This window comes from Bufo bufo, chromosome 3, assembly GCF_905171765.1.
Source record: "Bufo bufo chromosome 3, aBufBuf1.1, whole genome shotgun sequence".
NCBI classification, from domain to species: Eukaryota; Metazoa; Chordata; class Amphibia; order Anura; family Bufonidae; genus Bufo; species Bufo bufo.
In genome coordinates this window covers 326,911,181-326,937,294 of record NC_053391.1, presented here as the reverse complement: position 1 = coordinate 326,937,294, position 26,114 = coordinate 326,911,181, and the positions used below count along the sequence as shown (strand labels likewise).

At 41.5% G+C, this 26,114-nt stretch overlaps 1 protein-coding gene across 3 annotated transcripts in view; it reads left to right on the top strand.

The window, feature by feature from the left end:
- Positions 1-23,763, top strand: part of SFPQ (splicing factor proline and glutamine rich) — a 36,343-nt gene extending 12,580 nt beyond the window's left edge. For 2 of the 3 annotated variants that reach the window (XM_040424371.1, XM_040424370.1), the window contains 8 exons: positions 2,658-2,959; positions 3,222-3,317; positions 3,918-4,114; positions 4,969-5,053; positions 5,149-5,263; positions 5,334-5,379; positions 5,475-5,593; positions 12,061-14,337. In XM_040424371.1, coding sequence (XP_040280305.1) covers positions 2,658-2,959; positions 3,222-3,317; positions 3,918-4,114; positions 4,969-5,053; positions 5,149-5,263; positions 5,334-5,379; positions 5,475-5,593; positions 12,061-12,213 — 1,113 coding nt within the window. In that variant the 3' untranslated portion in view covers positions 12,214-14,337. Of the gene's footprint in view, positions 1-2,657; positions 2,960-3,221; positions 3,318-3,917; positions 4,115-4,968; positions 5,054-5,148; positions 5,264-5,333; positions 5,380-5,474; positions 5,594-12,060; positions 14,338-22,068; positions 22,121-23,534; positions 23,603-23,715 lie in introns of those variants that run through there. The other variant, XR_005777562.1, reaches the window with a different exon arrangement.
- The last annotated feature ends 2,351 nt before the right edge of the window (positions 23,764-26,114 follow it).

Genomic DNA, 26,114 nt, shown 5'->3' with positions numbered 1-26,114 from the left:
CAGTTTTGAGAAACTTGAGGGGTGTAGTTTCTACAATGGGGTCATTTATGGGGGTTTCCACTATGTAGGCCCCACCAAGTGACTTCAGACCTGAACTAGTCCTTAAGTGGGTTTTGGAAATTTTCTTAAAAATTTGAAGAATTGCTTCTAAGCCTTCTAACGTCCTAAAAAAATAAAATGACCTTTCCAAAATGATGCAAACATAAAGTAGACATATGGGAAATGCTAAGTAATATTTTATTAGGTATTTTCTGTTTTAGAAGCAGAGAAATAGAAATTTTGAAAATTTTAGAATTTTTCAAAATTTTGGGTGAATTTGGGATTTTTTTTCATAAATAAAGGTGAAATCTATTGACTCAAATTTATGACTATCATGAAGTACAATGTGTCACGAGAAAACAATCTCAGAATGGCTTGGATAAATAAGTGTTCCAAAGCAATTACCACAAAGTGACGCATGTCGATTTATAAATTTTGACCTGGACACTCGGGCATCAATGACCCTTGGTCATGAAAAGGTTAATGTCATTAAGGAGGTTGTGCAGTGTCAGATATTCATGTCCTCACATGGGTCATCAATATCAGAGCAGCGGTGCACGGCGAAAGGCTGCTGGACTAAAAGTCCTGCATGTCTGACTTTTTAGTCCGGCAGCTCTCGCCGTGCTGCGCCTGAGCTCTGCCCCCGTCCCCATTATAGTCAATTGGCACAGAGCGGCGGCACGGCGAAATAGCAGAAGGACTACATGGTGAACAACCTGTTGGATCCATCCTGCCGCAAGTGTGAAAGTACCCTTACATATAAAATAAAAGCACTCTCAACTATGGGGAATGTATATTGTGGGCATTCTAGCAGCGTGTGTCCGCAGCTCTATTGGCAAAATCCAGGTGACAGAATCCCTTTAATATTGTTATATTTTAATTGTATGGCTGTCAAGACCTGCCAAGTGAACTTGCTCTAGGTTTTGCATGTATGTCCACCATTATCTGCTTGATGTGTGGACAGTGATTTGTATAGATGCTAGTTATGGAGGGGGTTAACATGTCCACATACAATATGCAAACTGTAGGTCTTGGCAGTCAGTGATGCTTCAGCTCTTGGACTGTGGCTTGACTGGTAGGTTGCGATGTAGTGGATGTGCAAAAGTGAACCTTTCACTTAAAAAAATATATAATTGTGCAGCAATGAGGACCTACCAGCTATCTTAGAAGTATGTAGGGTACAGCTGTATCTTCTACTATACGCCTGAAGATCTGGTGGAACAATGCAGGTTTCGTGAAGCTTCTATGGAAGTTCATGTTGTGCTTGAAAATATTACCTGGAGAGTGAAGAAACACTGGTAAAGCTAAACTATTAGGGGAGGTTTGGTGTAAAAACTGCCATAGTTGCCCATAACCAGTTGGCTTCAATGTTTCATTTTCCAAAGCTGATTTAGAGAATGAAAGGTGAAATCTGGTTGCTATGGGCAACTAAGCTAGTTTTCCTTTACACCAGTGGTCCCCAACCGCCAGGCCACAGCCCAGGACCGGGCCATGGAAGATTGTTAGCTGGGCCGCTGCGATCAGGGCAGTCTTTAACTCTGTACTAATGAAGCGCTTCCATTATGGCTGACGGGGGGGGGCTTATGGCTAAAGGTTTGGGGGTTGATCTGAGCCATTGGGGGTCTGATTGCTGGTCTGACCTGAGGTGTAATGAAAAATATTTTTTTCTTATTATTCTCCTCTAAAACCTAGGTGCATCTTATAGGGCGAAAAATAGTACAGTGCAGCAGAGACTATAGTCAGTTTATAGTCATTATATAGTGTTATATATTTTAATATGCACCTTGTGTTTTTATGTGCATGAATCAGTAAGCCCCCCCCCGGTCCGTGGGAAAATTGCTTTACACCACTGCTTTACACCACTTACGATCTTGGATTTGGAAATCAAAATTTTAGTAACAAGGTGCTTAAACCTTTAGATTGCTAGTGAGGTGCCACTATTGTGCTTGGTGATATTCGCACTTTGCACGATATCCATACTTGTGTGGACATGTGGCCACAAGTGACTCTGACTTGGGTCCTCTGGCTGATCAGCTGTTTGAGGAAGCACAGGGCTTCTTGCAGCTTTCATAGCACAACGCTGTCCTTTCTATAGTGGCTATGCTTTCTCTTGCTGCTCATCTCCCTTCACTTGAATGGGTACTGAAATGTATCTAGACAATGTGACCAATTAACATGAGGGGTGCTCACTGGAGCGTCAGTCTTTTCAATCAGCTGATTGCCGGGGGCCTGGGTGACTGACCCCTACCAATCTGATACTGACCGTCGCCTCTGCAGCAGTGAGCAGGTGTAATTACACCCAAGCCGTCCCATTCATGTCAATGGGATGGATCGCTCCTATAAAAGTGTGTGGGAACAATCCATCCCATTGACATGAATGGGACAGCTTGGGTGTAATTACACCTGCTCACTGCGACGACGAGAAGGTAAAGTGAAGAGGAGGCAGCACTGACATGCGTCTTCTCTTCAAACAGCTGATCGGTGGTGGTGCTGAGTGTTGGACCCCCGTCGCTCTGATATTGATGACCTATCCTGAGGTTAGGTCATCAACATTAAAAACCCGGAGAACCCTTTAAGTCATTGTCTGACTTTAATGTGATGTTTGCTTAATTTTCTAGGAAACTAGGGCACTGGCTGAGATTGCCAAGGCAGAACTTGATGATTTCCCAATGAGAGGTAGACAACTCAGAGTACGATTTGCTACCCATTCTGCGGCCCTTTCTGTGCGCAACTTGTCTCCATTTGTATCAAATGAGCTCTTAGAAGAAGCCTTCAGCCAATTTGGACCTGTTGAGAGGGCTGTGGTTATAGTGGATGACCGAGGGAGATCCACTGGAAAGGGAATAATTGAATTTGCTGCGAAACCAGCTGCCAGAAAAGCATATGACCGGTGTGCAGATGGAGTGTTTCTTTTGACCACGTAAGTTCTCTGCTTGTTAGCAAACCGCTAGCCCTGTGATAGTTAACCTCCATCACTCCAACTGTGGTAAAACTACAACTCCCAAGATGTACACTTGGCTGTTCTCTGAACTCCATAGTAATAATTGGAGCATGCTGGGAGTTGCAGTTTTACTACATTGGGGTGCTGGAGGTTAGCTGTCACTGCACTAGTCTGTACTGAAGCTGTATAGGATGGTCTAAACCTGTCCCATTAGTATAACCTTCTTCAATATTACATCTAGGACACCAATGCCAGTTATTGTGGAGCCATTGGAACAGTATGATGATGAGGATGGGCTTCCTGAGAAACTTGCTCAGAAGAATCACATGTATCAAAAGTAAGTTTGAATTCTGAAATATTTTCTAAGCTATGCAAACAATTGGGTACAAACCAAATCTAAAAATGGTGTTCATGATCATTCTGTTAAAATCTCCCTACTATATTCAGCTTTGTTAAGGCTTTCACACTAGCGTTTAGAATACGGCAGGCAGTTCCGTTGCTAAAACTACCTGATGGTCCAGCAAGCTATGCAAATGGATATCTATATATTTTTTTTTCTCTCTCAGATCTAGTGTTATACCCGATCCATCTAATCTGTTATCATCCAGTTTCAAACAGAATAACTGATGCAGTATTGATAATTTTTAAAGATCGAAAGCAAAACTAGCTCCTCCTATATCCTGGTGCAGACCAGATGCAACAATTTCGAGAACACTTTGTACTGGATCCGGCATTAATACATCTCTATGGAAATTAATGCTGGATCTGGCATGTGCGATATCGTTCTGGGATTTTGGCCGGTCAAATGCTGTATAAGGGACAGAACAGAAGACATCCTGATTCATACTGGAATGAATAACACTAGTGTGAATGTACCCTACGGCAATAGATATCCTAACTGAGCATCTGATCTTATCATACAATCCTTTACCAACAGGGAGCGGGAGATACCACCTCGGTTTGCACAACATGGCTCCTTTGAGTATGAATATTCCCAGAGGTGGAAGTCTTTGGATGATATGGAGAAACAGCAAAGGCAGCAAGTGGAGAAAAACATGAAGGAAGCTAAAGAGAAGCTTGAAAGTGAAATGGAAGATGCTTTCCATGAACATCAAGCCAACCTGCTTCGACAAGGTGCTTTGCTTTTCTCCTGCTTAGCTTGAATTGACAGTAACACTTACAGTAACAATATATTGGTCCCCAAGTGACTCATTGTCTATTAAATTGGACATGCCACTGCTGAATTGTCTGCTTTAGGAACGACTTGCATTCCCCCTGTGCATTCTGGAGCATCTGTTAGACCACCTTCTATTAATAGAGTTCTGGAGTTACCAAATGGGGTTTTGGGGACCCCTTACACCACTCCAATTTTGGAAAATAAATGGGAAAATGATCAGTTTGAGTCCCTGCACAGTAACACTGGCAGCACACTCTATTCTGATTAGAAATATATGAATGGCACAATAGTCATAAAATTACTTGTGCCAGATTTATTGCATGGTGAATAGAAGTGGTGGGAGAGGTGACAGATTCTTTAAAACTGCAGCCATAGTAAGTTTCACAAGTTTTTGTATATTGCTGCTATAACATGATATCCACAAGTATCTAGTCTGCTGTAAGACCTTCTGCTGTCACACTAGATGTACGGCTGTTTTTGACCACAGCCGAATCTTCTGGCCCCAACCAGGTGTAGATTAATGGGGTCATTTATCAAACTGGTGTAAAATAGAACTGACTTAGTTGCCCAGAATCCACCTTTGATTTTTCCAAAATTAAAGGTGGAATCTGATTGGTTGCTATGGGTAACTAAGCCAGTTCTACTCTACACCAGTTTGATAAATGACCCCATAACGGTCTTAAATTTTGTATTGAGCTTTGAGGAAACTGGCACAGCTTCTGAATTGTAAGCTAGCTTGTATAAAGCAGTCTGCTGCCTTGTATAGTAAAACCTCTTATGCAGTTATCAAGTAATAACTTTTTTTCTTTAGATCTGTTGAGGCGTCAGGAAGAGCTTAGACGTATGGAAGAACTACACAATCAAGAAATGCAAAAGCGTAAGGAGATGCAGTTACGGTAAGCCATAGTTTTTGATCTTTGCTTAGTAGCTTTTGGACTCGGCTTGCTCTGTGAAGTGTCTTTAAACCTGTTTAACCTACTCTTTTAATCAGACAAGAAGAAGAGCGACGGAGGCGTGAGGAAGAGATGATGATTCGTCAGCGTGAAATGGAAGAGCAGATGAGACGCCAAAGAGATGATGGCTATCGTATGGGATACATGGATCCAGTAAGTGGAAATCCTAAGGAGTTTATTTCTGGGTCTTTAAATTCATCTAACAAACTTTCTTAACTTACAGAGGGAGCGGGAGATGCGCATGGGAGCAAACTCTATGGGCATGGGAGGTGAGACTATTCACTTAGCGCAAGGTAAATTACAAGTTTGAAAGCTGCTTTTATTCACGGATCTATAATTATATATAATATATATTTTTTAAAAGATCCCTATGGTGCAGCAGCACAGAAGTACCCACCCCTTGGGGCATCTGGTATGGGTTATGAAGGCAGCCCAGGTGTAACCCAAGCAGCAATTGCTTCATCCCTGATGGCAGGCGAAATGGTAATGTATCCAGATGTGATCTGATCAGAGCAGTAGCAGGCTCCATAACTAGAAAGATGAGCAAATAAAAGCTAGAACGTGTAGTATGATAGTGTTGTAGTTTCTTGTCTTTGAATTGCAGGATTTTAGCAACTTTATTATCTGCTAGAAATTAGTTTTTATGGACTATAAATCCAAAAGCACCCATTTTAGTGGTGTTGCTTTGACATTCAGTAAGCACCCTTAGTTTTCAGGCATTTTGCATCTAGCAGTTTTAAATATGGTATTTTGACTTCATTTTCTTACATCAGTCTTTATGTATTATACAGTATAGTCTCTGGTAAATTAGGTTATTTCTAGGCAGGTATCTGTATGCATAACACTGCTGTCGTGTAACATCCACCTAAACCAAGTCTGCTTGAAAAGACCTGACCTTCATTATACAGGGAGTAATGAACAGCTTTCGTCTGTTTATGGACTACATGTGCATTATTCTTCCCCTTCTAAGGATTTACCTCTTTTGCTCATGCTTCTTGCAAAGATTGTTTAATTATTTAATTCTTTGCACTGGTTAGACTATTCTGGCTAGGTTACATTTTCTTGAGAAATTTGTTTAAAAGGCCATGCTGCCGTTTAAACTTTCTCCTGCAGGTGGTCACTGGGTAATTGTTAACCATGATTGTCTTTATTACTTAGTCTTTAAATGGCATCTGATATGCAACTATTGACTGCCCTGTCTTTTGTGTGCACCTACAGATCCTCGGCCCCCCACTCAAATTGGGTCACCAGGTTTTAGATCTTTCCCATCTCTAATCGATCTGCAGTCAGCCTTGGACGCCTTCAAACTATCTCAAGGCTGTCAGTATAGGAAGCCTGCTAGTGTAGTCCTAACAGCAGCCGCTATTGTGTACAGGTAACACTCAAAAAATTAGTGCAATGTTCATTTCAGCCTTTAGGCTTCTTGCACACGAGTATTTTATTTCCGTTCCGTTTTTGCTGTTTCCGTTTGCGGTCTGTATGCGGAACCATTCATTTCAATGGTTCCGCAAAAAAAAATTATTCCGTGTGCATTCAGTTTCCGTTCCGCTAAAAAACTTTTCCTATTGTCCACATAACAGACAAGGATAGGACTGTTCTATTAGGGGCCAGTTCTGTTCCGCAAAATATGGAATGCACATGGACGTAATCCGTATTTTTTTTCGGACAGCAAAATAGTCGTGTCCAAGAGGTATTTTTTGTAATTTGGATGATTACAGCTTATGAAAACCCCAAAGTCACAATCTCGGGTACCCTTTGCTCAGGGGGTATGAATTAATTTACTGACTAGTGACACTTTGAGCCTAGAATATTGAACCTTTTCACAAAATTTTAAGTTGCATTACTGAAATAAATGCAATTTTGCACAATATTCAAATTTTTCGAGTTTCACCTGTAGACAAGTGTAAAATGTTTATAGCATATCAAGTTTATGAAATCTGACTATTTTAAAGACAGCAAGAGTCTTGCGTTATTACATTTCCACACAACTATGCAAACCGAAGTTATTTTAGTCAGTTTTAGCAAGCCATTTGAATGGTATTTAAGAATGTAAAACTTTTTATTCTTTACAAGGACTGCCACTTAGAAGTCTCATTGTAAACTACCAGCAATTCGCTGTAGTAAACTTGAAGAGGTTTTCTGGGTCTTCCTATCCTCAGGATTGTTTATCAATATCAGATCGGCAGGGGTCCAACACCTGGCACCCTTGCTGATTAGCTGGCTGTAAAGGCCGCACTCCATGCAAGCACAGCTTTCCCTTCATTGTTGACAAGCCGTCCCATTCACTTCATTTGGATGGCCCCTTCCTAGTCAAGTACAGAGCTGCCCCATTGAAGTGAATGGGGCAGCCGGTAATTACTGCTGTGATGTAGACAAACAGGTAAACGGTGAAGGGGAAGGCAGTGCTCAGTGTGGTCCTGACGATCAGGGTGGCAGGTGTCAGACCTCTGTCGTTCTGAAATTGTTGACCTATCCTGAAGATGCATTATCAATATTAAAATCTCGGAAAACACCTTTAAATGCCATTGCCGACATTGGCTACTTTCACACCAGCATTTATTGTGGATCCGTCATGGATCTTCAAAAATGCTTCCATTACAATAATACAACTGCATGCATCTGTCATGAACGGATCCGGTTGTATTGTGTATTTTTTTTTTTTTTTTTTTTTTTATAGCAATGACTGATCCTTCTTAAACACCATTAAGTCAATGGGGACAGATCAGTTTGGCTTTACTTCGTCAGGTGGACCGCAAAACCTTGCTTGCAGTGTTTTGGTGTGTCTGATGAAACTGAGCCAAACATCCGTCCTGGCACACAATGTAAGTCAATGAGTAAGGATCAGTTTTCACTGGCACGATTGAAAATGGATCTGTCCATATGTTAAAGATGATACAAATGGATCTGTTCAGAACGGATGCAGACTGTTGTACTATCAGAACTGATCCGTCCATGATGGATCCACACAAATGTGAAAGTAGCCTTAGCTGAGCTTGGGCTCAGTGGACTTTTCATTTCTTATCTGCATTCCATGTGAGTGTTGTGGAAGATCTTGCTACAACACTCTGTCCACTAGTTTTCTGTAACCACAAGTCATAGGGGATATCACAAGTGACTATGGGGACGAATCTAGCATCTATAGCAGATGAATGTATCACCAATCTTTCATTGGGAAAAATTCCTAGTGAGACCAATGTGAATACGTCTTCAGTCCTTGCAGGCTGATTCTCAGAACCTTCCTGCAGCAGTTGTTACACATGTAGTCTTCACTCCCAGCTGTGCTATTGCATAGCTATGTTCTAGATGGTCTGCGTCATTTCTGAAGACTTGGTTTAGGTGAGGGATTTATGACTAGATGTTTGGTTCAGTGAGTGACTTGCGGTTCTATGAAATACTTGATCACAGCAACTGAAATGAGTAGAGTAATCTAGGTGATCTGGTGATCACCCACTTGCTCATGGCTTTAGGTGAATGCCATGCATGTCTTATTGATAAACGTGAGGAATCTTATGGAATCTAGTTTTAAAAGCCTTCAAGACTTGATATGGAACATAGATGTGTTGGTCTATTGACTGTCATGAGAACAGTCTCATTTTACTTCAGACTGCATCACTGCAGCATCTAACGTGGCCTTGGGTTATTGTATTTGTAATTTCAAGCTCAGTGCTGTTTGATTCATGTGGTGGAGTTAAATTTCTCTAGATCAGTGCTTCTCAAACTACCTGCTGGGGCCTCCCCAGTTGAAGGCAAGGCCAAGGATGAGCCGATGAGCTTAAACCACTGCTTTTCCACATGCAACCTGCAAGAACAAGAAAATTATTATTTCCCCCCCCCCCCCCCCCCCCCCCCCCCACCTGAGCTTTGAACGGAGTTGCAATAACCTTTGCACTAAAATATCCTGAACATGCTTGGGCCACATTCAGACAACTGTGGGACAGCCATGCATGGGTTACACACCTGTAAAACAAGCATCCCCTGTGTGCCTTGTCTCGTGTGTCTGCACATCGATGGGGAGTGCGCACGGCTGGGGTCTGTTTTTGCGGGTCTGCAGCACAGCATGGTCGTCCCATAGTTTTGCGAATGTGGCCTTAAACTGAAGGTTTTTCTGTATTTGCAACTACTTTTTCTGTCCTGATTTTGCACGTCTGTGCTCCAGACTAAAAAAATTACCTAGAAAAATTTGGGAGCCAAATAAAATGTTTAGTCGCCAAACTTAAATACATATGATATAAATTGCATCATTCACACGTCGGTGACTTTGACCCAAGCAGCACAGGCTTCAGTGAAGACTGCAGCCTGCACATCGCAAGACTAAGCAGCACCTGATGGGTGGGCTGGCGGCTTCACAATGCTAAAATATGCCTGTAGCCCGTGCTTCCGTTCACGTTGGGCGGGCTGGCGGCTTCTCTGTATGCCCTGTAATGCCGCCAGCCCACACGTTTTCTTTTTTACTTGCATGAAGGAGGCAGCAGGAGGCTCTCCTTCTCTGCTGCCTGGAGGAGCTCTCTCCTGTGCCATATCTGTTCTCCCTGGTACCATAGATTGGTGCCAATCTGGACAGCTCAAGGGCAATATACAGTACCAGAATGAAAAAAGTTTGGCAATTATGACTATAAACCCCCCTCATCCATAGGAATGCACCCATGTACTGCAGTATATGGGTGCATTCCAATGGATGAGGGGGTTAGTCATAGTTAATAGAAATGCTGTCCAGGGACTGTTCTGTAATTTGCATGTGTCTACATAAAATATGTTCATGGAGCCAAAATAAGCCCTAACCCTTTTTTCAGAGAAAGACCCTGTCTTTTCTGAGAAACATGGTATTTACATAGTTCAAAATTTAGGGTTTATTGGCCCCAATAGTCAAAATGTCAGCGTCACTTGGCCATCTTGTGTAATGAGGTATCCTCTTTTAGATCCAGACCAGCATGTAACACAGGGCTCAGGATTAAATGTCTTAAGTGAAGGGTCTTCTGAACTAATTTCAATTGGATCCTCTAGTGTAGAAATAGGAATTGATTGCATACTTTTCTGTTTTGGGCAGATAAACCTTCGTTCACATGGGATTTATATATATATAAAAATTTTATTTTTTGAGATTATTAAATCAGTTCTGGGCTTTTGATATTGATCTATCATGCTTGCTGCTATGTCTATGGCCACAGCGCTCAAGAGATACGGGAGGTGGCACTTGCACACTGCGCTCTCAGCAGGGGTGCTGGGTATCAGAGCCCTGCTGATCTTATGTTTTTCTGACCTGTCCTGAAGATAGGTTATTAATATTAAAAGCCAAGAGATCCCCTTAAAAAAATTTTTGGGTGGAGGTGGAGAATAAAAAAAAATCCATGCCTACCATCACCTATCTGAACTTCCAGCACTGATTGGGGGGGGGGGGGGGAGAGATTGCATAGCATTAGTGATTTATGCTATGTAACCCTTACAGTTCTAGAATGTATTAGATGACACTGACGTAATGCTGTTAGTGTATGTAATACACTCGAACTGTAAGGGAGGTCAGGACAGATGCTCTCCCTGACACTTGCTGCGAGTTCAATGCTTGGACCTTGCTCATGTGAAAGGGACCTAAAAGGGAATATGTAATCCACTGTTTGTATCCAACCATTTGTCTGTGTATACAGTACCTCCTTCCCCTCGTCTGTCCTTGGTTCAGCCCTTCTGTGTTCCCTGTGGTGCTTTAGTACTTTATGGTCCCTGCTTCACAGCAGCCTGCTGCCTGATCTTTGGTGAGGGCCTGTCTGCACTGAAGGTAGAAATCTTCAAAGCAGCATGGTCTCCACGTAGGCAAGGAAGTGTGCTGTGAAGGGAGGAAGCCAGGGTAGGGGGAACTGCACAGGGGCCTCCTGATGTATCAGTTGCGGTAAGCAGTCACACTACCCAACTTACTATGGATGCTGAAGTGTTTAGGAAGGCAGAGTATTATACTTGTGTACTTGCAAGCTTGCCATCCTTGTGGGCTGGATATCAGGGGATTGGATCTTCTAACAGACATGTCTGCGGCGGTGGGACAAGTCACAAATGGCGGTAAGACTTGTCGCCAGTTGCAAATTCCTGGTCGCATTGGCGACTATATTGGTCGCTATCTGGACCACTGTGTGTTGCTGCAAACTCTGTGGACCTGTCTCCTGACATCTGTTAGTAACTGCTTGCATGACCCCATGACACAATTCTGGTGCATTCATCAGCTCCTAGAGTGCATTAAGGAAAAGGCACAACACATTTTCACCATATACAGGGCCAGCATTTTTCCAGAGTTTTAACAAGTGGTGAGAATTTTTTATTTTTTTCCAGCAGGAGTGATCAGCATATGGATCACTTTTAATTGCCTTAACTAAGGGGCATCTTGGTTTGAGAAGCACTGCTCTAGATACGCCATTTGGAAAAGTGATGTTGCCAGTTCAAGAGTGAGGTAGCAATGTTCTGTCCTCCAGAATACAAACATGGAACACTGCCATAGAGAATGTGAGGTGTCTGCTCACCCAATGTAATTTTTCATGGCGGTTGATATTTATGGTGTAATTCAGCAGGGCCATGCAATAGCTTCTAGTTTTACCAGTAAGCTTTTAGGGCCATAAACGTGCAGGTTTTATCTGTTGCAGTATGTGTAGGGTCATAAGGCAGAAGTACTCGGGTTTGTATACTTGAGTGCCTTTGTAACTTATAACTTCCCAGTTGCTCATTTTGGGTGCTTTCTTGGGCACAGCTACAAGTCTCTTTGAAGCAGTTGACCTTTTATCAATTGTCGGAGCGTTTCTCATGGTATATGATTCTTAACTAATTTGCAAATTACCCTTTTTTCCTTTCTATGTTCCTCGTACCTGTGGATCGGCTCACTGGTGATTGTATCGATGAACCTTGACTACGGGACCACTGTAAAATTAACATACTATACACCTGGACTTCTTCTGTAATGAACTGAATTTATCCAATAGCGTAACGATCGCTTTGCCCAGGGCAATGCAGGAACTCCCACTGCACAGGCTTCCAGAGGGATTGGGGCTGTACCTCCTGCAGCGGGTGCTGGAGGTTATGGCAGGGGCAGAGGAGATGAATATGAAGGGCCAAGCAAAAAAGCCAGATTCTAAATAGATTCCCTTAAGTCTAATGTTAATTTTTGTTTAATATATTTTTTTTTAACTTGCATTTTAGCGAGAAGGTAACATTTTTATGGATGCCTTTGCTTGACCCAGTATTTGTAAAGCCAGTTAATATATGCAGATTTGACTTGTGACATTCTCATTTGTTTTATGACAGTTTGTGGATTCCCTTATCTCTCCTCTTTTTATATATTTTTAAACTGTGCTTGACCTATACTGGATGCTATATACACTCTTGGACATTGCCATTTACATTTTTGACAGTTGACTGGGATAAGTGATCTCAGGAGCTGTGATTGTGGCTTGGTAAGACCACTGCATGACTTGCCTTGCCTCTGCCACCCACTTGGACTGTAAAACCAGATAGGCAGCCCTACACCATACATCTGTGCAGCACAAATGCAGCTGGCTGTGGTTTCGTCAAGATGGTGATATAATTCTCATCACTGTGGTTTATATGCCCAGTATTTTGGGTAACAGCTCTAACACTCAAATCTTTATGTAATTGAGTATTGTGACAAGTAGAAGCTCCATGGATTTTGTCCTTGTAATTCGTTGTATTAAAAAAACTTAAAATAAAAAATGTGGAATGCTTATTGTGTTGGGTTACCATATGGTCACTACTGAAAGGGGAAACTAGCAGAGAACAGTAACGTGGTGTAATCAGATTCCGACTTTTGAAGTATCACAAGATTGTTTCTGGGATAACTCCTTGTTGGTAGGCAGACCTGGAGAAATCCTTATGTAACCGCCAACAAGAAATAACTTTATGGCAATCCTTGCGACGCATGAAATTGGAAAGCTATTTAAAACTTGTGCTTTTATGACAAAGGGTAGTGACAAGGTCCTTTTAACTTATGATATTGGGTAGCAGAAGCCTTTGTATTGAATGTACAACTGGCTCATTTTTGTTAAGACCCTTTGGAATTTTTTTTTTTTCCCCCTTAAACTGTGGGGCATACTCGTGCAGTATCAATTGGGATTTTTTAATTTCCGCCTCTAGAATATATTATAAATTTTCCTCAAACAGCTTGCTTAATAAAATTGCATTGTGGTAATACTTGAACAATGTGCAAGCTGTTTAGATACTCTATTAGATTTCCAAGACTAGTTTGAGATTTGGCTTTATTTTAATAAGGTTTTCTCTAGAAATTTTTTTTTTGTAGTCTAAGCAAACTGGAGGAGCTGTCATCCCTCCTGACTTTTTATTTAGGAATTTAATTCTGAAGCATATTTAATTAGAACTGTACATTGTGCCATTCCAATTATTTCCACTATAATTTTATGAATTGACAACTGGCTATTGTGGATTAGTGGTGTCCCATACAGTTGGTGCTGACAGTGCCAGAATGTGTAGGGACACACCCCTTTGACAAGCATAATGTAACACCCAGTTGTCAAATCAGATGGTGAGGAGGTATAACAAATGGCTCATTCTCCAGACTGGTTGTCATTGTGATTGCAGTTATCCTATGAAGATGGGTCATGTTGACAAGTCCTCTTAATGCAGAATAATTGTTTTTCCAGATATATCGGTATGGTAAATTATGCAAGTCCTTATTGGGTTCAAATTTATGGAGTCTTTAATATGATATAGATGACTGCATTTTTGTTCAAGCCACTCCTAAGACAAATTGCATTAGAGAACAATCGCTGGGAAACTTATTTTATTTGGAGCATCTCCTTCCAAAGCAGTTTACAAGAGAAGGGACCAACCTCTTGTACTGTTATAACCTTAAAGGGGTTGTCTGATCAATGCTGTTCAAGACTCCCTCCATCTCAGCACTGTTTAATCCTTTCTGCTGGGCTTTGAGTGGTGGTGTCCATATACTGCACACGACTGCTACAGCCAATTTGCTGGCCTCAGTTGTCTTGTGCTTTATTATTTAGACGCCAGTGATTGGCTGCAGCAGTCTTGTGTGTTGCATGGAATGCCACTGCTGCAGTCATACTTTTGCAGATAGGAACGGAGGGTAGGGGGCAGTCAGAATGAGGAGTTGCCATAACTTGACATCCTTTAAGGTACTTCGATAAGGTCTCTGTAAAAAGGTGCAGTGTAAGGCTACTTGCACACAACCGTATGTGTTTTGCAGTCCGCAAATTGCACATCTGCAAAAAGACACGTGTATGCCTTTTTTTATTAAATTTTTTGCAGATCCATTGTAACAATGCCTATGGTCTGCGCTACGGACAAGAATAGGACATGTTTTATTTAATTTTTTTCCGGGGCTACAGAACAGACATGCTGACGTGGACAGCATGCTGTGCTGTCCGCATTTTTTTGCAGACCCATTGATTGTCTGTCTGCATCCTCTCTGCAAAAAAAGGAACGGACACTGAAACTAAATACGTTTGTGTGCATGAGGCCTTAAGTCGTCTCGACCGAGGTTGAAGTCTATGGAAACCACTCGGCTTGCTCTACTACATGTTTGATGTAAGCTGTAGTCACTGGAAAGGACTTCTGGCTGTACAAGTAGACATGGACCATTAATGTAGAGAAAATCATAGCTTTTAATCTAACTTGAACCATTCTTTGATTTGTATAATTTAGGATACGGCCACATCCGACCAGGTTTTCTCCAAGGTTAACTCTGTCTCTTTAAATTTCAGCATCTTGGAAAAAATTTAAAGCCTCAACAATGATGTCTCAGGAGTAGGCAATTGGTCTTAATAGTTGCAGCCCAGAAATGAGTGTTAGTCTTGTGTTGTCTGTTTATAGCTGCAAGATGACTAAATGAACAACTTTCAAGGCAGGTCCATGCTTGGGATAGAAGTATCAAACATTTGAGATATAATATTGACTATAGGTACTTGGTGACAAACTGTACTTGTACCACTTGTGTAAATGACATGACTAAACCCCAATTTTATATTCCATAGTTGTGTCCTAAAGATGGGGACAACTCCCAGGTTGCTTCCTTAATCCCTACACAATTGCTGCTGAAGGGAAAGCTAAGTGATAGCATCTTGAGAAATGCTGGGAATATAGCAGTTGACCACTTATACAGTTCTTGAGACCAGATTCCATAGTTGTCCATTTGTTTGTGGCCTTCACACACTTCACTTACACCTTGCCCTGTGTTCACTGAGGTATTCTAAAACTAGACCAATGGCAAAAGCAAGATGCTGATCACCAGACTAGATGTAGTTTTCTTATGCGGGGGGGTTAAGTTCATTATGCCAATTTTTCACAATCCCTATAGTGTACATTTGGGGTATAACTACTTCAACCCCTTTCCTCCATAGATTAGTCTGGTTCATGTTTAAGAACCTGATTTTAGATGTGCTGAGCACTTGGTAATCCAAGGTGATTCTGCATTGATAAATATTTTGACCTCATCGTGCTCATAAGATGGCCAGTAACCAAAGGTTTTTAACTCCATGTCACTCCTGAGATGTATGGTGACTATCTGAAGCAGATGCCATCCATAAACCTACTAGCTGGCAAACTTCTAATGTCCTATCAAAGTATTGCATGTACTTGATGTAAAGACCGTTTTCATAACTGGTTAAAATCAGGCAGTTGACTAACACTTCCTGTTGTCTTCTGAATGTAATCCTGGCAAAGATGTGTACTTCAGCTGTGTGATCTTGGCAGCCAGAATCATGGGAACGCATTTACATGTTCTTACTGGAGTTTTAGCTGCTTCAATTGCACTTACAGTCTTAGTGACCGTCTGTAGCAAGCAGTTCTGCGTAACTTTGAGGAACATAGTGCTACCAAAGGACTGTAGGATCCCGGATGTAGTAGTGCCGCTTCAAGATGCTCAGTGCTGATCGTGCTCAGGTAGGTACATAAGTAATCCTCTACCTTGGTCAAATACTGTGTAAAGATGCCATTCTGAAATAACACTTCTGTTGAATGAAATACGGTGCAGCACTTGGGGGGGTTTGTATGAGTATCTTAAACTACGACGAAGTATCAAAGTGGACATTTACTTACTTGATTTCACTGCTACAGTACCTGGCAGGAGTCTGTTTGGGTGGGTATTTGTATTCCTGTGTAACAGTAGATGAGGTTTCTGTTTAATGGACATTGGGTGGAATCTTTAACAATGCAAAGTCTACTTCAGCCATGTGTATGGTGGTCAAGTCGTCATTTTCAATGAACTGCTACATTACTTTCAAAGAATGTTGTACCAGGCAACTGTTAGGAAGAACTTGGAAAAACCTTTTTTTAGCATTCTTTAGCTGTAAGAACCTTAGTTTTCTATATACTGGAACTCCTTCATGAATCTTATCTGGTGCTCATCATTTGCGGTTCTACTGTAATATTCTACAGCACTATCCACACTTAAGCCTTCACTAGTGGAATTTGTGCTAACGGGTTACTTACTGGATCTTGCCAAACTCCTCTAAAGCTGAATCCTTAAGACTTATAAAAGGTATTCCTTTTTTTGGGGGCATGTTTTTTCATGATTGAGCCACTAAATGTTCAGAATGTAGCATGCAAGATTTCCATAGATGTATTCCCTAAACGTTGCCAGTAAACAGTACTGATGTATTCTTGATCCCTAATACAAATTGACAAATTTTATTTGTCATGGTGATATCAGCTCAGTTGTCGATTTTACCAAATGGCTAATCTTTCCATAACGTGACCACCTTGTGGTCTTCAGTACTATATCTGCAATTTTATAGGTTCTCGCATAAGGACAACGGGTTTATGCACTGTTAAGGAGTGAGGATGCAATAGATTGGGGTAGGAGGTTCACTGGTAAGAACAGAGTAGGTCAAAGCCATTTGTGTAGCAGTTCTTGCCTCTGCCACGTGGCCCTAGGATACAGCAGTCTACTGATGGCTAAATTTGCATTCAGATTCACAATTTATTGAGGTTGTCTTTTAATGGAGGAACACCTTTAGGCCTCATGGGTACAACTATTGTCTTGGTCCATATTTGAGCCACACTTTCACACGGACCTATTCATTTCTAGAAGGCTGCAAAAAAGTGGACAACACATGGATGCTATCTGTGCTGTCCCCAGCCGTTCTGCATATTGTAGATCGTGTCCTATTGTCTGTTTTGTGGACAATAGCCATTTCTATAATGAGTACCAAGGAAAGTGCAGAATGCACATGGCTGGTATAGTATCAATGTGCATGTAGCCATACATTAAGTCTAGTATTAGCAAAACCTATTTCTACCTACACCCCCCTCCCCCTCTGCCAGAAATGGCGCAACTCCTGGTATTGCAGCTCTTCCAAATGATCCATGGCCAGGATTTTACCTGTTCTTGGAAAACCACTAAGCCTTTCTGTCCAAAGTTGGTCACAAAAGGGCCAAGAGCACAAACTAATTTGTGTACTGAAATTGCCTTTAAATCCCTAAACTGTGCTTAGACTTCTCTACAGTATTAGAGACTTGATGCACATCAAGCCAACTTGCTGTTTTTCCTGGTGTTGCAAAGCAGGTATAACTAGGCAGGCTGAAATGTGGATTTTTTTTTTTGTCAAACTATCTTTAAAAGCCACTGTGGTACACAATGTTTTCAGAGACCATAAGGCAGGACACTGACTGCTTCAGTAAGGAAATGATAACTACTTCAGGTATGCAGCAAGGTTTCCAGTGAGGGCTATTATCAATAACAAAGCCAAATCTTAACTAAAACATTGAAGGGTATACTTTTAGAGCTCCATTTTTATTTATAGAATTAACTGTTTACAATGACTATTAAGATTAATTTATGTACTTTCCACAAACTGCCAATAGTACAAATAGACTAATAATGAAAATGCCTTATTCTCCCTCTAGCAGCTCACTCTGCCCTTTAGACTTATGAGCAGAATCTGATCCTAGAGTGAGCCTTCTGGCCTCAAAACTGATTTGGCAGAACATGTTGGATTAGGAGTGGGGAGACACTTTTTTTTTTTTATGTAAAGTGTGTGGAAAGTGACCATTTAAGTAAATTGCCATGATCCAGCATTTCTGCCATGTACTCTACAGATGCATTCATTCACTATTTGGCCATTTTCAGATATACTAGAGTTGGGTACATATTTAATACTTCTGTAAAGTAGAATACCTGAACAAGATTTGAGAACCTATTCATGTGCACCAAATTGCACCCTTTGCAGTGTAATGACTGGCAACAAATCTTCAAAATCAACGTAACAGCTTATTACTGCATCTGAACTTGCCTTAATGCTAGATATTTTAAACATTCCTACTGGGTTAGCCATGTTTCAATTGGATAGTTGACATTTTTCTGGGATGAAGATATTGATGTCCCTCAGTACCAGAGAATGGCCACTGCAGTTTACAGGCTCTCCAATGTTTACTTTCTTGAACAGAGGCTGCCACTAACCACTAATAGGTGTCATCCCCCCACCAATCTATTATTCTATGGATAGGTCAATATCTTTGTCAGGGAAAACCCCATTGAGTCATGGACAAATTTCGGCTCTGAAACCTGCAGAATTCTTAATGCTGCTCTGGTTACTAGCTTGTAATCCCATATCAATACTAAATATATAATTACATAAATGTTGCAAACATGTACGACTAATTCAATATCTAAATTGCATAGTTCATGGGTTACATAGAGTGCACTGTGTACATCATGGCATTGTGGATAATGGAGCAGGACAGTATATACTGCAAATCTTAAATGCATAAGCAAATAAGGGCTTAGGGACTGAATTCAAACAGTACTTGATGGAATGCAGTGTTCAGTATACCTCTTATAAAGAGGGTTTCATGACACTGGTCATTGCCTGACTCTGAACTTTAATTCCCAGGATCGTACAGCGCAAACCCTGATCTTGTAACCATGCCTGTGTGAGGGCCTACTTTTGGTGTGGTGATGAGCTATCGGTATGCAGCTTTCGTCATGTCAATACTGTGAACTCTTATGAGCCAGTACTGGCTTGCCTTGAGGAGAATCTTTAGATATTTGACTGCGTCATGCTTTAACTTCAGCAGTCTAGAAGAGCGGTGTTTGTAATGCTGCTCACGTAATTCCGCGTGCACTGTTGTACAGGTGAAAAGCTTCTCTGTGCACAGTGACCAGATGTGAAGTGGGTTCTATAAGTAAACTTGATAAAGTGCTGCACTGTGTTTTCACTATTGATGAGAATTCCTTCAAAAACAAATCAGAAGTGTTATGTCAGAAACAGATGCTGCTTAAAGGTGCAGTCTTTAACAAATTTTACTTTCAGTCTTTAATGATCTGCACCTTTAAGTAGCCAATGAATTGGGGATATAATGGGGTTTTGGGCTCTTGTGTCTCATTGAAGTAACTTGGTTGAGGCAGGAAATTCTGTGGACTAATGGGCATTTCACTCAGTCTGTATCTCCCTTATTACATTCCATGCAGATACATAAGCTGCATTGTGCTGGAAATGCATAACTTGGACTGAACTGCATCACCAGCTCAGTTTGTACTGCTGACATATATAATGAATGGATTAATACATATTTGAGAAAATGTACATCTTGACAATGAACACCAATAAACAACCACTGGTCTGTGCTGAGTAAATTTTCCTCAGTCAGTCCCATTCAGTCACTCAGTACTTGGTTCCGTTTCTTTCTTAAATCCATAGTCAGCTGGTAGATTTTGCCTTATATTGCCCCGTGACTGTCGCTTGACACCTAAAGGAGTTGTTCACTAAGTTTACTTTAACCAATGTGTAGAAAACTACTTATGGTGTCCTTCCTTACCTTTTTTAAACTTGAGTGTTGCAAAGTGACTAGCTTTGAAAAAACGCATTAATTTCCATTAGTGATTGAGTCCAAAACCGGGAGTGGGTCAAATGCATGTCCAATTATACCTTCTGTTGCTCCTCCTGTTTTTCCCCCATACACATGCAAACTTGACTGAGTGGGTCTGTATGCTAATAGAGAGCCACTACCAGACAGTTGTAACACTGGCTATACTTCACTCTACTCTAGTGTCTTTCTCCTCCCTTCCCCAACCAGCCAAAAGCTGGCATATATGCTGGAAAGCGCCCAGATCCCATTGGTGAATGGGATTTGGCGATCCACAGTGGTATCCACATATGGTGGACTACAGCAGTCTGTTCCTCTGCTGGAACAGACTGCCAGAGTTAAAAGCGCAGATGTGAACCCAGCCTTGGCCATCTGCAGTCACTGTCCTTTTTAGGCCCCCAAAGCTAAGTTCAGTAATTCGACTATTACAGTGCAGTAGTCTCCCTAAATGCTGCCAGTGCCATAGACAGAGCATAATGTATTGGCATACAGGAGTATGAGAATACATCAGTACAACATATGAATTTGTAAAATAGTAATTCTTTAATGGGATTTATAAAGTTCGTAAAATAAGCAATTTTTCTTGGGCATACAAGCAAAAAACTACATGTCAGGTATCCACATGACCATAACCTGAAATCATATGGGTTGTGTGAAACTGTAAAATTGCTTTTCTTGACCTGCCTTTTATGGGTGCCCATATAATAAAAATTGGAAGGAAAAACACATTAGATATCACCGCATCCATAACGACTGGCTCTATAAATATCACATGATCCACCCCTGTCCGATAGACACCATAAAAAAATACTGTCCCCTTACATCGCTAAGTGTAACACCAAGCAATCAAAGGCGTATGCCCCAAAATAGTACGTCACCTCATCTTGCAAAAAGAGTCCCTATGTAAGACAATTGCCCAAAAAACTATGGCTCTCAGTTTTGAGACACCAAAACATATATATTTTTTTGGTTTAAAAAAATATTGTGTAAAACCGAAATAAAAGTACATATTGGGTATTGCCACGTCCGTAATGACCTGCTCTATAAAAATCACATGACCTCTAACCCCTCAGGTGAACAGTGTCAAAGCCTTTTTTTGTCACCTTGCATCACAAAGATCAGTCATATGCACCCTAAAATAGTACCAATTAAACGTCATCTCATACCGAAAAAAATGGGCACCTATACGAGTTGCCCTCCCAAAAAAAAATGGCTTTCAGAACATGAAGACGCTAATCTTTTCAAAAATGCTTTGTTAAACTGAAAACCCAAAAAGTCATATTTGGTATTGTCACATCCATAACAACCTGCTCTATAAAAATAGTTCATGATCTAACCTGTCAGATGAAAGTTGTAAAGAACAAAAAATAAACAGTTTGGAAACGGCAAATTTTTATTTTACCTTGCCTCAGAGTAATATAGAGCAACCAAAAATTATCTACCCTAAAATAGCACCAACAAAACTTGCCACCTTTCTATCCCATAGTTTACAAAATGGGGTCATTTTGCACACTCATGATCCAAGAGGTAAAGGATACCTGTTGATGAAATGCAAGGAAGGACACATTTGTATATGCAAGTAATTGAAAATCTTTCTTAGGCACTGTCCCTTGTTTGGGCGATGCATTCTTGTCGAACCACACAGCTCCAGTCCTGAACTGGCTGCTGACAGAGGATCATGTGACTACATGTCAGTCACCCTTCTCACACTGCACATTCCTCCTTCAGTCTTTCCATTGGTGGTGGGTCTGGTGACATAACTGGCAATTATCATTTTGCCTGACAAGGGTGCAGCGCTTAAAGGGAATCTGTTAACAGTTCTTATGCTGCCAGGTTCAAACTGCTCCAGCACTTGCTGACAAACTGAGAAAGTGACCCAACATTTTGCTAAGGGGATTTGTCACTAGTTTGGTGCCCCCTTAGGACAACATAAAACTGATAAGATTCCCTTTTAACAAACCAGAAAGACTGCAGAACATTTTATAATCATACAATTTTATCTTTGTCCCTACACATTGATTTAAATAACCATAAAGTGCTCAACTCCTCTTTAAAGATTGTCCTGGATTTAATTTTTTTTGGTCTAGAAATAGGTTTTACACATTCATTGCTTACTGTTTATCTATCTCTAGGTCTGGAGTCTAGACACTGGCTGACATGAACTACTCTGTGCTCTTGTATAAGGTATGTTGGGTAGTCTGGGAGATGGCAGCTCAGTCAATTTTTTTTTTTTTTTTTTTTTATAATAAAATTTACTTAAACTGTGATGGAACACCTTGTCATAGTACTTTGTCCAGTTATTCTTAGGGCTCTTTCACACTTGCGTTCTTTTCTTCCGGCATAGAGTTCTGTCGTCGGGGCTCTATGCCGGAAGAATCCTGATCAGTTTTATCCTAATGCATTCTGAATGGAGAGAAATCCGTTCAGGATGTCTTCAGTTCCGGAGCGTTTTTTGGCCGGAGAAAATACCGCAGCATGCTGTGCTTTTTGCTCCGTCCAAAAATCCTGAACACTTGCCGCAAGGCCGGATCCGGAATTAATGCCCATTGAAATGCATTAATCCGGATCCGGCCTTGAGCTAAACGTCATTTCGGCGCATTGCCGGATCCGACGTTTAGCTTTTTCTGAATGGTTACCATGGCTGCCAAGATGCTAAAGTCCTGGCAGCCATGGTAAAGTGTAGTGGGGAGCAGTATACTTACCGTCCGTGCGGCTTCCCGGGCGCTCCAGAGTGACGTCAGGGCGCCCCACGCGCATGGACACGTCACTCTGGAGCACCCTGGGAGCCACACGGACGGTAAGTATACCGCTCCCCCACTCTTCACTACTACTATGGCAACCAGGACTTTAATAGCGTCCTGGGTGCCATAGTAACACTGAACGCATTTTGAAGACTGATCCGTCTTCAAATGCTTTCAGTTCACTTGCGTTTTTCCGGATCCGGCGGGCACCTCCGGCGAATGGAGTACACGCTGGATTCGGACAACGCAAGTGTGAAAGAGCCCTTAGTTGAAGGAAAATCCCTCTTTAGGGATACACTTGTATACCAAGTCTTCAGTTTTAAGTATTCAAAAATTCCAAGATTAAACTATATAGTTTTTGCTAAACAAAAGCCAATAACAAAGCTGAAGAAACCCTTAGTGTAACTGACATTTTATTTGTGTAATGTATAGGGCACTGATGCTGCCCATTTTTTGTTTTATACTTTAATTATTGAAATCATACATTTATATTAGAAAAATAGCTCTAAAGTGGCCCATTTTGAGCCTTGGCAATGCTTCTGTTTACATAAGTCCACGTTGAACAAGTCTCCAGTTATGTAAACAGAAGAGGGTTACTAAGACTCAAAATGGGCCCCTTTACAGCTATTTTTCTAATGTATGATTTCAGTAATTAAAGCAGATTAAAAAAATGGTTAGTACACCCCTACACATTATTACACAAAAATAGAATGGCAGTTACTTTTAAAAAAAATTGAGGAAATGTTTAAACCAGGGACTGAAGTGGCTTTGAAAGATTTGTTTGCTCAGTTACACTGCTATTTCAGGAAGTGTGTAAAAAAATAAAATAATCTCACGTTTGCATTTGTTTTTTTTAGATTTTATGAAGTGTCATCCAGTCTGCACGGCAACTACAAAATGAACTTCAAGTTTAGGGGGCAAAAAGGTATACTGTTGTGAAAGTAGTGTAATTATCTTGTACTGTGTAACATAGGCTTATCTACAATTACAATATGCCATGCTGTGTGTTCATATCTAATTTTTTTTCTTCTCTTTCAGGACTAATTGCTTTCAAATGGATTTTTTAAAATAAAGAAACTGACTAATTCCTGTACTGACTTGTTGTATTTCTTTAAAGGGGTTGGCCACTTTGTTAGCACTTATTACAACTGTAAAGAAAGTAGGGAGATATTACACTTACTAATATCTTCTTAAGCAGATCTGCCTGGTTTTCCTGCTATTGGCAGCCATGCCCCGTCCTGTCCTGCTCTCACAGCTGCCTGTCTCATCCATAGCATCCGAGCAAACTCGTCCATGCCTGATGGAGAGTGCTGCTCCCTGGGTCGTAAAGCACCCTGCTTGTATCAGATGTGCTTTCCTTCTGTGACTGGCTGTGCAGGCCTGGAGTGGGTTAGCAGGAAGATTCAAGCAGAAATAAAGAAACTTTTGCAGGATAAAGGGAGACCGAGGAGAAGCTGTGATGGCTGATGGAAGCTGACTGTCTGTAGACTCCTTACACTCTGTCTCCTGTACTGAGAGGCTACTGCTGTGAGGATGTAGCAGAGCCAGGAAGGTGCTGTGGAACACAAACTGAGCAATCCCAGTGTCTGTCCTGTTTATGGCCCCTCTGCTCTGTGATGTTATCACAGACATGTTTATTACAGCCCGACCAAGAGTTTAACCCCTTCTGAGCTGTCAATATGGCTGAGGTCAGTGATATCAGCAGCAGTCACTGGACTCGTCTGTAAATGTGTGCCCTCTCCTTCCTGCACACTGTATATAGTGATATGTGACCCTGTGTACAGTATGTGACCCCCACCACCACCATTGTACACTGTAGAGATGTGACCTGCTGTATACTGCTTGCAGTGATGTGACCCCCACTCCCACCACTGTATACTGTATATAGATATGTGACCCCCTGCACCGGAGGATCTATTATCATAATACAGTGTACAGAGAAAGGGGTCTCTATATACAGTGTACAGGTAGGACACATACAACTATATACGGTTTATAAGGTACCAGTGTACACTGGTAATTTGTGACCCCCTTTATGCTGTATATACAGATGTGTGACCCCCCTGTACACTGTATACAGAGATGTAGGACTACACTCATTTCTCTTTTTCTCCAGGTGAAGGGTAATCCTATATTCATAGATGATTTCTAGGCTGTCAGCTGGGAGCAAGTCGTGTGATAGACAGGATGCTCCTCGCTATGTGAGCAGATCAATTTGTACTTCTGGCTTCATTTGAGTCAGAAAACTGGCAAAAATGAACATAAATTTGAGGCTCCCTCCTGGCCATTGTCACGCCCCCCCAGAAACAAGGCAAATGATAAATCTCCCCTCTATTCATTCTGTTCATGGCTTACATCCTGTGGCACAACTTGAAATTACAAGGCCCTACAGCAAGTTTATGAACAGGGTAACTCCCCCCCAACAACAAATGTGTGATACATGGTAGTGACTGTGTGGGACGGGTAGTGACCTCTTTATTGCTGGGACTGGGGGGTTCTTCCTATTACTATGTCTGCAGTTATTCACTGATGATATTTATAATGTCGGAGGGGCTCTTGTCTCCATGGGAACACAGGTGGGTGGGGATGTCATGTGACTGCTCCTCTGAAGATACTTGCTGCAGTGCATGCTGGGATTTTTACTTTCACTTTACAGCTGCTCCCCCCCCATACATCTGGTCTGAGGAAGCTCCTCCAGGGAAGTGTGCCATGGTGAACAGGTTAGAAAAAGGCCATATAGGTGGTACATTTCACATGATATAAATACTTCATGGTTTTGGCTATTGTCTGGGGCTTTTTGGATTTTTGATACTTGGGGTGGCCAATCCCTTTAAACATTCCTCTCCACTGGGGGTCTGACTGCTAAGGGCTTGTGCTCTGAGTGGAGCAGCGGTCACGCATGCATGGGGCTGCTGCAAATGGCAAAGTGCTTGGACCTGGCTATCACCTTCAGTACCATAAAGTTGAATTGAGCAGTGGACATGCATGTGATTTGTCTAGCAGGGTTATCTCATTTCCCAGGGAAAATAGAATCAAACAATACTGTTCTCCAACAGATGTTGGAGTTGCCACTGTCTCCATGTCTAAGGGTTGCTACACACAAATATTCTAGTAAAAACATAAGAACCACCTGAAGTTTTTTGCTGTGGTATTTGCAGATGTTGCATGTAAGTCTATGGGAAATCCTAAATGTGGGCTAAGCGGCATTTTTGTATTTTATTTTTTTTCATCCTTGAGGTCAGGCTGCCTCCATACTCTGGCCAGCTTTACAAAAGCAGCAGTTTGCCCACTAGCATTTTCTTCATGCCATTATAAAAGTGATGTGAGAATGCCTGATGTCAAGCTTGCTGTTCGAAAGCAGCAGAAAGTGGCACATGCTGTGAAAGTACCCTTAATTACATTAGTGTTCTTTTCTGGTATGGAGTTCCGTCCTAGAG